Source organism: Cucurbita maxima, unplaced genomic scaffold, assembly GCF_002738345.1.
Source record: "Cucurbita maxima cultivar Rimu unplaced genomic scaffold, Cmax_1.0 Cma_Scf00018, whole genome shotgun sequence".
In the NCBI taxonomy this organism is placed as follows: Eukaryota; Viridiplantae; Streptophyta; class Magnoliopsida; order Cucurbitales; family Cucurbitaceae; genus Cucurbita; species Cucurbita maxima.
Window position 1 is genome coordinate 957,759 of NW_019272034.1, and position 13,349 is coordinate 971,107.

Below are 13,349 nucleotides of genomic sequence, written 5' to 3' on the forward strand. Positions count from 1 at the left end.
GAGTGAAGGAACCCCTCAAGATTGGGTCGGAAACTATCAATAATCCATATCTCTTTCAATTATTTCCCCTATTTCTTCCACAATTTTGACTCTATTATCTTCTATTTTGCTTAATTGACTTCCCAACCATAATCAATTAATTAATTATACATTAATTAACGGTCATTATAATTATTAATTAGCTAATTAAAATTTGTAACGTGTAACTTAAAAAGTACATCTTATTGTTAAGTAGTCGTAATCACCCTTCATAATATAGTAAACAATATTTTTGTTATAATATTTATCGTATTAATGTTTTTAATTATGATATTGATATTTGAATGCTTATTTCTTATTTATTTTTTAAAATTTAAATTATATTCAATTTATAAACGTTTATCACACATTTAAATATCAAATTTGGTGGGCAAGGGGAAAGTAGTATCAATTTATTTGTTTTCTTTTTAAAAGATAATTCATACTCTTGTTTGTGTGCAACTACAAAAAGTTCCCTATTTTGAAATATTTTTTGTCCCATCCATGTATGTTCTATATGTCACAAATATATATATATATATATATATATATATATATATATATATATATATATATATATATATATAGTTGAGGTAGATGATATGAATTTTTAATCTATTGATTAAAAATATATGCCAATTAGCTTTTGGTATTATTGTTGTCACGCATTAATTAATAATATATAATTTATTTATTATTATTATTATTAAGTTTAACCTTTTTTTTTTTTCTTAAATATGACGGGTAATTTTGGAGGGAAAATAAGCTATTTAAAAAAAAGAGAGATGAAAACTCTCTGGAAAATGGGTGTTGCTGAGGTGTACCTCGTACGAGAAACCTGATGGAAATGGGTCCACGAGAATAAGAAGAAACCCGACGTGGCAGGGAATGCCAGCGTGGTAAGGAAGTGGATGCCAGCTGGCAGAGAAAGAAAAATAATTGAAGAGGGGGTTTTTTTTTTGATTGGATGAGAATGGCATATTAGGACAGTGAAATAACAGCCTGTCTGGGAATGGCGGCAGCATAATCACATGCCTTTATCTTTTTCTTTATTATTTTTTTATTTTTTGTAAACATAAACAAAAAATATTTTTTTAAAAAATAAGTGACAGCTGGCGAAAGACGCAACACGACACGCAACCATCTCGAGGAGTTGGACATTTCATTTTCCCCACAAAGTTTCATGTCTTCGATTTTTTTTTTATAATTATATTGCTCCCTTTTTATTTCTATTGGTTAGTATATATATATATATATATATATATATATATATATATATATTACAATAAGTATAAGTGGGTTCTTATAATTATTATTTGTGATATATCATAGTTTTAATATATGAAATCATATTATTCAAATAGGTTATTTAATTTTTGTCATAAAATTGAGAGACTAAATACTTTAAATACTTTTAATTTAAAATCATGGCAATGTGAATAAACATATAGTTGTATTAAAAATTTTGAAATTTTATTGCACATATTTCTATAATAATGTGACTTTTAAATAATAGAGTCACGGGTTTTATTGTGTATTTGACTTTATTTTATAAAATCATAATTATATAAATTTTTGTGATCGAACTAATAATGATCTGAACATAGTTTCATGGATAACCCATAAATGATAACAGTTAAATTACAATTTTACCCTTAAAATTGAGCTCAAAGGATTTTAAATATCAAAATTACTATACAAATTATTTTTTTAAGATTTATCAAAATAAAATAATAAAAGTAAAGCATTTAAAATTATAAACTACAAATTCACACATTAACCTCCGTTGACTTAGTGGAAGTGAATTTTGGCATTTTACTTTTATAATAAAAAAAGATATAAAATGTATCAATCACACTTTTGTTCATATAAACAAAATTAAACTTATTGTTAATTATCTTTAGTTATTAATATTATTTTTAATTATGAATCGGTGAACTGTCCATTGAAAGTTAAAATATTAAAACTAAACTTTTTAAAAGTTAAATATTTTAAATATTGAGCAACCAAATTTATAGACATATAATAATAATTAAAGATCCAAGTCATATTTCAATTTAAATAGAAAAAAATGTTACATTATAAATCATAAAGCCAACATTATTTTTAAAATATTAATGTGACATATTTACTATATAAAATAGTCATAGTGTGATTTTAGAAATTACCCATGTCAAAATATTTAAAAAAATATCATTAGGCTAAATAATTAAAATTTTAAATATTTAAATTAGTTCATATGATTTGTTTTTTTTTTAATTTTATTAACTTGTAATAATTATTTATAAAGGAAAAGACTAAATTTTATTAAATAAAAAAAGAAGTGTGAGGGCATAGTAGTAGTTTCACCTACAAATGGACATTATTTGTATTTTTTAATATTTAATGAGCTATAGTTATGATTAAACCAATAATAATTAGAAGAAGGGCAATATAAATAAGCTTCAGCTTCCTTTCAAAGAAGCTCACCTTGAAAATCTCTCGTTCTAATACGGCTGCTTTTGGTCAGCAACGCGTAATTATAATCAGAAAAATTCTCTCCGCTTCCCGCGCCGCCGCCGCCATCTCTCTCTCTTTCTACTGTAACAGTTCTTTCTCTCTCTGATGAGATTTATAATCTGAGAAAGGATAAGGAAGTGGGATTTTGTTGGAGCTTCAGAATTTGTTCTCTGGTTCGTCAATGGGGAAGAAGAACAGTAATTCCAAGAAGCAATGTTACATTTCCGTCCCATCTCAAATCATAAACTCTTTATCTACTTCTTCTCTTCAATCCCTTCTCGATTCGCCTAAGAAATCTTCTAAAACGTACAACAAATATCTCAGTCTTTCCACTTACAGAAGCTCGAAGAAGCTATGGCTTCTCGCTATTTTCTTATTCGGCCTTTTGGGTATGTTGAAACTTAATTTTAATCTCAACCCTTTAATCGTGTCATACCCATGTTTCTCCTCGCAATCGCAAGGTTTAGTTTCTAATGGGGTTTTGAAATCGGGTGTAATCGATAGAGAAAAGGAAAATGTTGTTGAGGATGTGATTATGAACGATTCTGTTCAATCTCTTAAGCCGATTTCAAATGGGGTTTTGAAATCGGATGAGGGTTTTGGAGAGGGAAATGAGGAGGTGGAGTTCTGGAAGCAACCTGATGGATTGGGCTACAAACCGTGTTTAGATTTCAGCGAAGATTATAGAAAATTAACCACTGGAATCGTTAGTGAAAGGAGTAAGTATCTGATGGTTGTTGTTTCTGGTGGGATGAATCAACAGAGAAATCAGATCGTTGATGCTGTTGTGATTGCTAGAATTCTTGGAGCTGCTCTGGTTGTTCCAATCTTGCAAGTGAACGTAATCTGGGGAGATGAAAGGTATCAACTCGATTCATATACTGATGAAGTCTCTAATTCATAAGAACTGAAATATATTCCAAGTTTTCTTAACTATCAGTTGCTAAGTTTGATTTTCTGTGTTATGTTTGATTGTTGCAGTGAATTCTCTGATATATTTGATTTGGAGCATTTCAAGAATGTTTTAGCAGATGATGTTCATATTGTTTCGTCTCTGCCATCGACTCATTTGATGACTCGGCCAGTCGAGCAAAAATCGACTCCCCATCATGTCTCACCGAGTTGGATTCGGTTGCGGTACCTTAGGAAGGTAAGGATGGTCGTGTCTGTTCTTTTAGCTGCCATGGCTTTTGTTTGAAGCTCGCTGCTAAAAATGTCGAGGCTTCGTGATTGATAGGAAAGGAATCTGTTGATTACTGCTCTGCTATTTTTCATTATGTCCCTACCATGTAGTTTAATCTAGCTCATTACAAAGCATCTTTGAAGATTGGTTTTGAATGCCACTTTAACTCAGTTTTAATGTTTGTAGGAGAGCCTTCGTTACGTTGCCATAATGCATGAATATCAGTCTCGAAGTTTCGAGACTGCTATTGTTAGTTTAAATGTCAACCGCTAGCCGATATTGTCCTTTTTGAGTTTTTCCTTTCGAACTTCCACTTAAGGTTTTTAAAATGTGTTTGCTAGAGAGAGGTTTCCACGCCCTTAATAATAATGCTTCGTTCCTCTCTCCAACCGATGTGGGATCTCACAATCCACCCCTTCGGAGCCCAGCGTCCTTGCTGGCACTCGTTCCCCTCTCCAATCGATGTGGGACCCCCCAATCCACCCCCTTCTGGGCCTAGCGTCCTCACTGGCACACTGCCTGGTGTCCACCTCCCTTTGGGGTTCAACCTCATCACTGGTACATCACTCGGTGTCTTGCTCTGATACCATGTGTAACGGCTCAAGTCCACCGCTTGTAGATATTGTTCTTTTGAGCTTTCTCTTTCGGGCTTCTCCTCAAGGTTCTTAAAACACGTCTGTTAGGGAGAGGTTTTCACACCCTTATAAAGAATGCTTCGTTCCCCTCTCCAACCAACATAGAATCTCAGATTTTACTTGTGGGCTCGGGTGTTAATTTGATTGACAAAGGCTAACACATAAACAAATAATATAAAGCCGAGGAATTATCATGTTAACCATTTAACTAAACTCCTTAAGCTTTTAGGTTAGTTGGTCTCATAGATACTGTTAACCATAAATGTAAGCCCTGTTTGTTAAGGTTCACACATACATTCCCTGTCTGCTAAGGTTGACCAAACAGCAACATATTACCAACTAAAAGCTTTTTTGTGGCATTTTTCTGTCCTTATTATGTTTTTTAACTAAACCTTGTTCTTTAATCTTTATTACTGGAAAATGTTATGGTTATTAGCTTGATGATATTAAGGAGTGTGTCTTGGATTTTGCAGCTTAGAAGAGAAGGGGTACTGCTGTTGCGCGGCTTGGACTCGAGGCTTTCTAAGGATCTTCCTTCTGATCTCCAAAAGCTTAGATGCAAGGTATCAAAGCTTTTTTCATCTTGTTGTTACTCTTTGTTTTCTCGTGATTAGTAGCTTGTTGCTTAGACTCGATCGAAGTGTATGCATTATATAATCGATCACTGCTTTCAATACATATTCTATACATCGGTTCGAATAGTACCTCTTGATCGAAACATATGAGTTCTTTTGCTGCGGCTTTATAAGTAATTCTTTTGTAACAGCCCAAGTCCACCACTAGCCGATATTGTCCTCTTTGAGCTTGGGCTTTCCCTTTCGGGCAAGTTTTTAAAACCCGTTTGCTAGGGAGAGGTTTCCACACCCTTGTAAATAATGATTTGTTCTCCTATCCAACCGATGTGGGATCTCACAATCCACCCCCCTTGGGCCTAACGTCCTCATTGGCACACTGCCCAATGTTTGGTTCTGATACTATTTGTAGCAGCCTATTCCCACCGCTAGTAGATATTGTCCTCTTTGAGCTTTCCTTTTCGGGGTTCCCCTCAAGGTTTTTAAAATATGTCTACTAGGAAGAGGTTTCTACACCCTTATAAAAAATGATTTATTCCTCTCTCTAACAAACGTGGGATCTTACACCCTTTACTTAATTCTGATAACATTCTGGGAATATCAGTGTAAATTGTTGTTCTTTTTCCTCTTTGCTTCAGGTTGCTTTTCGTGCTTTGAGGTTCGCTCCACCGATCGTAGAACTTGGCAACAAGCTCACCGAGAGAATGCGAAGCAAAGGGCAGTACCTTGCGCTTCATTTGCGAATGGAGAAAGACGTATGGGTGAGAACTGGTTGTTTACCTGGTTTGAGCCCCAAATATGACGAGATGATAAACAACGAACGAATACAACGGCCCGAACTCTTAACTGCTCGGTCAAACATGAGCTACCATGATAGAAAACTTGCAGGCCTTTGCCCCCTGAATGCCTATGAGGTTATGAGGTAAGGATTGCTTGACCATATGCTTGTCGTTGCCAATCATTTCCAGTTATGGCTCTGCTGGACTAAACATTGCAACTCTTATGCAGGTTACTAAAAGCTCTTGGAGCTCCTAGAGATACAAGAATATACTGGGCTGGAGGGCAACCCCTGGGAGGAAAAGAGGCCCTGCAGCTGTTAACAAGCGAGTTCCCGAATTTCTTCAACAAGGACGATCTTGCTTTGCCGAGTGAACTCGAACCGTTCGTGAAAAAAGCTTCGATTATGGCAGCTATCGACTATATTGTATGTGAGAGCAGCGATGTTTTCATGCCTTCTCATGGAGGAAACATGGGCCATGCCATTCAGGTATAAATTCTCATTCAGTTTGCCATGCCATGCCTTTGCTTCTCGAGTCCGATCACGACGAAGTTGATTGTTCGTTTGATTACAGGGACGCAGGGCTTATGCTGGGCACAAGAAATACATAACACCAAACAAAAGGCACATGCTGCCCCTTTTCCTGGACTCCTCACTACCTGAACCAGAGTTTAACAGGATCATCAAGGAGTTGCATCAGGACTCCCTTGGACAGCCCGAACTTCGAACCAGCAAAGTGGGACGAGACGTTACTAAGTACCCTATTCCTGAATGCATGTGCAACAACAGCTCTGATGCTCGTGCCATATAAGTCAACAGCTCTGATGAAGAACAAGAGTTTGAGTTGACAAAACCTCGGACATCCCGAGTCGATGCTTGAAGCCGAGCCCTCTTTAGAACCATGAGTTTGGTATCGTCTGGTCGGGTGGATGAAGCATCAAATGCAGCAGCAAGCTGAAGAACACAGCTGAGGCTATGAAAATGAGTGAGAAAGATGTCTATATATATATATCACATTGTATGATTCTTTGATTCTTTAATGAATAAGTTCTTGTAATTACATATTTTACTGTAAACACCAACTTTCTTTAATGAAATAATTCATATATATATTAAGAATGTTTCTCGTCAGTTTTTTCGGTTATGATAGAAAGTTTTCACGAGAAAAATTAAATTATTACAAATTTAAAAATACAAAGTCTAAATTATTACCTACTAAAATTTGGACTAAAATGTTTAGGTGTAAATTTTAATTAAATTATTATTTTTTTTTTTTTTATAATTTTGAGAAAATTAAAATTTGAAAAGTTTAAATTTTCTTTATGAGAATAAATAATTTAATTATAAAGACTAAATAAAATAAAATTGTTATATAACCAAGATTTATCTCAACAATAACGCCCAACAACATAAAGGCAATGAAAGGCCCAATTTCACTTTAGGGCTCCATATTGAATATATATGTGCCTCCATCTCTTAAATCTCAGGGTTTCGGCGAAGAGGAGAGGAGACGATAACGAGATCTCAGAGAAGGAATTCATCAATGGCTCCGAAGGCAGCGAGAACTAGCAGGAACCCTGATCTCATTCGTGGGGTTGGGAAATATTCGAGGTCGAAGATGTACCACAAGCGTGGTCTTTGGGCAATCAAGGCGAAAAATGGAGGTGTCTTCCCTCGCCACGATGCCAAGCCTCAGGCCGACGCGCCGGCAGAGAAGCCGCCGAAGTTTTACCCTGCTGACGATGTCAAGAAGCCACTTGTCAACAAGCGCAAGGCTAAGCCCACCAAACTTAGGTCTATCTCTCTCAGTGTCTTTCTTTTGATGTTTACTGCAGTGCCTTGGAACGTATATTGTTTGGTGTATTTTGACTTTTTTATGGTTCCGAAACTGAGGAATTTGGAATCAACTAAGAAACAATTGCGTTAATTACATGAAATCACAAAATGAATGGGGCAGTGTCACTCCCTATTAGACTGAATAGAGTTCATGCTGTAGCTATGAAAAAGGGGGATTTGAAACTTTTAGGTTTCCAGATTTGAAATTTGTTGAAGTCTGAACTGCGTGTAGTGAAGTAATGTTGCTCATTTTCCAAATAATAAACATGGGGGTCAGTTCAAAGAAATGTGCGTCGGGTGATTTCATATAACATAGTTTGTCAATTTCATATCATTTGCAGGTCTAGCATTACTCCTGGAACCGTGCTTATCATTCTCGCTGGAAGGTTCAAGGGAAAGAGAGTTGTGTTCTTGAAGCAACTTCCATCTGGGTTGCTTTTAGTCACTGGTGAGTATTGGCAATTTTCTCTAATCGCCTTCCTTTGTAATTTTTCTGTAATATCGCTATCTGTTCATGTGGTAATGAGCTTTTTTTTCCTACATTCATTTTGGATTTGCATTAGTTCTGCATTGTAAGCTTCGTTTATTGTATTTTTGTCATTTTAAAATCCGTCCGCCTTACGTTTACGTATTATCTTCAATGTGTTGTGTGCATTACTTTTTCTATTGACAAGTAAGAAGTATTGGGACGTCGTATGCCTCCATTTCTGTCTAATATACCCTGCAATTACATACCCCTTCAATGTCTCATGCCTCCTATTCTGACTATATGTTGTGCAAATTTTCTTTACATACCTTAGACCTTTAAGCTTCATTTGGTGTTGAAACAAAGAGAGTTTCTAAGCTTCATTTGGCGGTTGTGGGTTGGGGAGGTGTTGGTCTAGATGATGCAGACTGTAGTGATAGTGATAGATGTTTGGGAGAAAGGGTGCATATAAAGTAGTGATTGGCTAAGTCTTTGATTTTTGAATTTGCAATTTTCGAACCTACAAGGGATTATCTTAATGTAAAGTTTGCTTTTTTAGGACCATTCAAGGTCAATGGTGTTCCGTTGAGGCGTGTGAATCAGTCATATGTGATTGCAACCTCCACCAAGGTAGACATTGCCGGAGTCAACGTGGAGAAGTTTGATGACAAATATTTCTCCAAGGAAGTTAAGATGAAGAAAAAGAAGGGAGAAGGAGAGTTCTTTGAGGCAGAGAAGGAGGTTCGTAGTTATTTTCTATAATGTTTTGTTTTTTCAAATACTTCAATTTTTCTCACTTTCTTGTCTTAATTTCTGGTCACCATTGCTTACATGTAGGAAAAAAGTGCTCTCCCACAGGACAAAAAGGATGATCAGAAGGCCGTGGACTCAGCTTTGCTCAAGTCGATCGAGGCTGTTTCAGATTTAAAGACATACTTAGCTGCAAGGTTTTCTCTAAAGGCAGGCATGAAACCGCATGAGCTTGTTTTCTAGATATTTGCAGTTTTCTTGTGGAATTGGTCGCTACAATTTTCTTGTTTTGTGTTTTGTTATGAGGATTCTAGATTTGAAATTATATCCCGTTATGAATTTTGACTGATAGTGATAAGATATGTAATATTTCTTCTATTCCCATCACTTTACTTACGCATACTTACAAAGTAATCGAGAGGAATCATTTGAAAAGATAAATGGCTTGCTGACTCTAATGGTTCATGAGGGGTGGATTATAAATGATCTTCGAGCAAGTCACTGTATTGTGTGCCAATGAAGACGTTGGGCCCCAAGAAGGGTGGATTGTGAGATCCCACATCGGTTGGAGAGGGGAGCCCCAAGAGGTTTGGACTATTAGAAATGCTAGACCTCAAGAGGTGACTTGTGAGATGAGAGAGAGGGGAGGGTCAAGAGGGGTGGATTGTGTAGTACATCATTTTAAAACCTTTGGGTAAGTTCGAAAAGAAAAGCCTAAAGAGAACAATATCTGGTAGCGGTGGATTTGAATCATTAGCTACTTAGGAAGCTTATTATCAGAAATTGAAAGAGAAAATTGGCAAAATTGGAAAAATACTTGGGAGTTGAATCAAATTATACATTTAGCAAAACAAGCTTAATCCATAATTTTATTGCAAATTATAGGCATGGCCAAACCATGACCATCGTAACTCATAGCAAGCTGTCTGTTTGAGGGGGCAATCTCTTGAAGAAATTGCTAGGTACCGAGGGTAGTTTGCTGCGAAATCTTGGATGCCTTAAATAATACAACCCTGTAACCAAAGCCACCACTCTGAAAGGTGTAGCATATAGCACAACAGCAACACAAAAACAAAACACTACGAAAAGGCTGGTGGCTCTTGGATCCCTCCAGCTAAGTAGAGATTCCACTCTTTCTCCCTGTGTTGCTATGTCTCCCACAACTGTTTGAACCCTCCCTGCAACACTTCTCAGCCTATCATATCTCAATCTTACCAAGTTGTTTGCCTTGGAAGTCGGAAATGTGTCAAATTCTTCGTCAAGCTCATCAGAATTCACTGCTTCAGCCCAAGAGAGCTTGGTGTCCATGTGAGGTGGGTGCCTTGGCCTAAACCTGTAGTTCCATAAGCCAATGAGGAACATGTATAGAAAAACAGTAGGAAGTATTAGTTCAGGGTACGAAATCAATATAAGGAACAAAATGTGCACGAGCACCGATGTGACAGGGTTCCTCCAATTACAAACTTCACGAAACCATCGACTTATTGATATCATTCCCGCAAGTAATGACATGATTCGAAAGAAGTTGGCTTTGCTTCGTCTCATGCTCCAAACATGTGAATCCACATCTAACATGTATTCAACAACTTCTTTTCGTAGAGGCGGTTCAGCTCGACCGAGCCTTGTTGCTACTATGTTCATAGCTTGGTACCTTAAGTTTTCTATTTGGTTCACTGTAAAAGGTTGAAGGTAATGCATCTTAGGGAGCAATGGACTTCCATAGACATGTATCATGTTTGCCAAAGATAGGGCGGTGAAGCGAACCGAAAGTTGGAGCTCTCCCATCTTCTTCACTCCATTGGGGTGCAGAATCAGAAGTGGATAGGAATGTGTGTAGAGTTTATGAGCTTCAAGTGTCGATATTCGAATTCGAACCTTTCCGATCCTCGAATCTCTTCCTCCGTTGCTTCCATTATGTTTGTCACCACCACCCCCCAAATGGCAATTGTCAAAAACTCCCAAGGTAATTACAGTACATGGATCATAGACTTCCCATGTGTATTGCTCATTCCATTTGGGATTGCACGTGTCGAGAATCGTTCGGGTTCGAACCCATTTTTGACCATACTTAGCAATACAATAAGCATCTGTGTTTCCTCTCCCATCCTTCAGCTTCATTGGAAGTAATCCTTGAGCACTTAAAATTCCAACCTCCAATATTCCCACTGGTTGTTTCCATAGCTGCTTAGCAGTTGGTCGTTGATCACTGATGTATAAAGTCGATTCATCTAGTACATGATATCCACCTTCAAGAGAAGCTCTCAAGTGAACCCTGCTTGAAAATTTGTGTTCCTTTCGCCTATCAGCTTCTAGAACTCCAAAACCGTACTTCTCGAGGTTAAACCAACGCGAATGAACTGGCCTATGATCAAGCCGCTTGTCGAACGCGTCGAGTGCCAGACTGATCTGCCCCAAGACATCTTCTTTTGAAGGGTGCACTCTGTCCTCAATGGTGATTAGCAACTGTTCTTCAAATGGCTCAGCTACCACAAACACTAAATCTTCATTCCAATATGGATTAGCTGTGCTTGTTGAACTGTTCCTTGTTCTGAGTATCTGGTTTCCTACTTGAGCTTTGACAAAAACATCAGGAACATGGTTTCTGTCGGTGGGGATTAAATCTTGAGCTTCAATCACTGTTAGCCTCAGATACCATAGTTTTGGAGAGACATAAACCTTTGATCTTACATTATGAACACCTTCCCCAAACACTGAGGCTGCATCAGAATGCCATGCTTCTGGAAAGGCTTCATCAGCTTGTGTTCCCATCCAAACTGCAACCATGATTTCCCCTCTTACCCGGCTCGTTCCTCGCCGGTCCTCCAATCGGTACCATTGAGGTGCCAATGGGCTATCCGGGGGAACCCGTGTTGGAACCTCGTTCAAGTCGAACACTACACGACCGAGGTACTCGTCACTTCCTAGCATTTCTTTGTCCATGACAAAAACTTCTAGTGTAGAGGATTGTATGCGTTCTTTTGAGAATGCAAAGACTTGATTCCATTCTGGATTTTGTTTCCTGTCAAAATGCCTTGTTCTCCCTTTATAGTTCCCAAGCTTTACTTCCACATAGGGATCACAGCTTCCAGTAATGGAACTTGGAGGAAGATCCCTTGCTTTCATAACTCGAACATAGAGATAGAACATTTGCTCGACAAGGTCATAAGTGCTCGTGTGTCGCTCACTTCTCAGCCAACCTCTTCCACTGTACGATCTGCCACCCGGCCACTGCTCACCAAGCTGAGGATTAGTGTCCCTGATCTCATCATTATCTTGGTTGCTGATATTTGCTTGTGAATTGCTTGTGTTCATTGTAGATGGAATGCTTTTGTTCATCGAAGATGAAGCGTCTTGTGGTCGCTTCTGTACTAATATTCGAGGTCGCTGCATTGTTTGCTGCTTATGTAGCTGTGTCGTCTCGCCTCGTGGCTCAATTGGTTTTTCGATCTCTGGCTCTTTAGCTGGACCTCTGATAGGAAACTCAGCTACAGAAAAACTTGAGCTAGAATGTTTAGATGCTGAGATTGTTAAAACATTGTTCTTTGGTTTTACTTGGATATCACAAGCAGGATCAACTGGGGATCTTATAGCATTTATAGGAGAGTTTTTTGGTGGTGAAATGTAGATTTTCAAGCCAATTTCACCTTTGACAGACGAGAAAAACCCCTTGGTTTCTAACTGATATATCTGATAAGTTTCCTCACCTTCCTTGGCAATGTCTGAGCAAGGAATTCTGACCCTTCCAAGAAAGCTTCTGCCTTCAGTCAGTCTCTTTTCATGGTAAACAGAGATGTCAATGGTTTGGCAATGGTGGCTTTGGGTTTCGTCGAAATTGAATGATAGTTTCTGATTCCAAACGGGGTCGAGGTCCTTCGGAACCGCTTTCGTTCGGCTTATATGGTTTTGAAAATCAACTTCTACAAATGGAGTTGCAGATCCTTCACCATCTTTGGGCATAAGATCATGAGCATCTATTACTTCCACCACTAGCTGCTGCTTCATAATCCTTCTGCTTCGTCTTCCACTGCTGCAAAAAATATAAGGTAATCACTGACCACAAGCAATCTGAAAACTCCATTCAGAAGCAAGGAAGTTCCATTTCAGAAGAAATGATGAAAAAGAAAGGAATGGTTTGATGAAGAAGCTGAGAGTGAGCTTTGTGAAGACATGGAGGGAAAGCAAGAACTTTTTCCAAGAGCATTAAGGCATAGGTTATTTCCCAAGAACTGAAAAGAGTATCGAGTATCAAGAAGCAGTGGTCACTATTAAACCTACGCCCATTTCTCTCAAATTTGATTCCGTCCTTAGACTTGTTATACTGTTCAACTAAACTCGTTGGCTCCGCACTCTATTTGATTGGAATCTGGTTCGATAACCTTCTCTCATAGATTCCCTTCACCAAGTCATAGCTAACCGTTCGCTCTTATCCCTCGTCGAGTTCCTCTATTTAGTGTATAAAAAAAGTGAGTTTGCTCAAGAAGTCCCTTTCTTGGGAAGGAGGGCAGCAAAGCCAATGTGAGTTAAAAAGGGTAATAACAAGAGGTTAAGGGGTTGCCATTTGGCCAATGGAACCTTTTATGTATGTGCTTTATTCCTCGCTTGCTATTCATCT

The 13,349-nt window shown here is 37.8% G+C and overlaps 3 protein-coding genes across 4 annotated transcripts; 2 read left to right on the plus strand and 1 right to left on the minus strand.

Moving 5' to 3' along the window:
- Positions 1 to 2,482: 2,482 nt before the first annotated feature.
- Positions 2,483 to 6,790, plus strand: LOC111493056 (O-fucosyltransferase 20-like). The gene is made up of 6 exons (XM_023142652.1): positions 2,483 to 3,378; positions 3,499 to 3,667; positions 4,809 to 4,898; positions 5,546 to 5,829; positions 5,916 to 6,174; positions 6,260 to 6,790. The coding sequence occupies exons 1-6, from the start codon at positions 2,699 to 2,701 to the stop codon at positions 6,494 to 6,496; spliced, it is 1,719 nt and encodes a 572-aa protein (XP_022998420.1). The 5' UTR covers positions 2,483 to 2,698; the 3' UTR covers positions 6,497 to 6,790.
- Positions 6,791 to 7,151: 361 nt separating this feature from the next.
- Positions 7,152 to 9,124, plus strand: LOC111493107 (60S ribosomal protein L6-2-like). Its single transcript, XM_023142725.1, has 4 exons — positions 7,152 to 7,479; positions 7,863 to 7,969; positions 8,547 to 8,728; positions 8,825 to 9,124. The coding sequence occupies exons 1-4, from the start codon at positions 7,229 to 7,231 to the stop codon at positions 8,978 to 8,980; spliced, it is 696 nt and encodes a 231-aa protein (XP_022998493.1). The 5' UTR covers positions 7,152 to 7,228; the 3' UTR covers positions 8,981 to 9,124.
- A 418-nt stretch (positions 9,125 to 9,542) lies between these two features.
- Positions 9,543 to 12,952, minus strand: LOC111493037 (FT-interacting protein 1-like). Of its 2 annotated transcripts, XM_023142621.1 has the most exons (2): positions 10,172 to 12,952; positions 9,986 to 10,070 (listed from the first exon to the last, which is right to left on the minus strand). In XM_023142621.1, exons 1-2 carry the CDS (start codon positions 12,737 to 12,739, stop codon positions 10,065 to 10,067), a joined length of 2,574 nt encoding a protein of 857 aa, XP_022998389.1. In that variant the 5' UTR covers positions 12,740 to 12,952; the 3' UTR covers positions 9,986 to 10,064. The 2 variants fall into 2 exon arrangements, with proteins under 2 accessions (XP_022998388.1, XP_022998389.1); XM_023142620.1 differs by having other exon boundaries at positions 9,543 to 12,952.
- Positions 12,953 to 13,349: the final 397 nt, after the last annotated feature.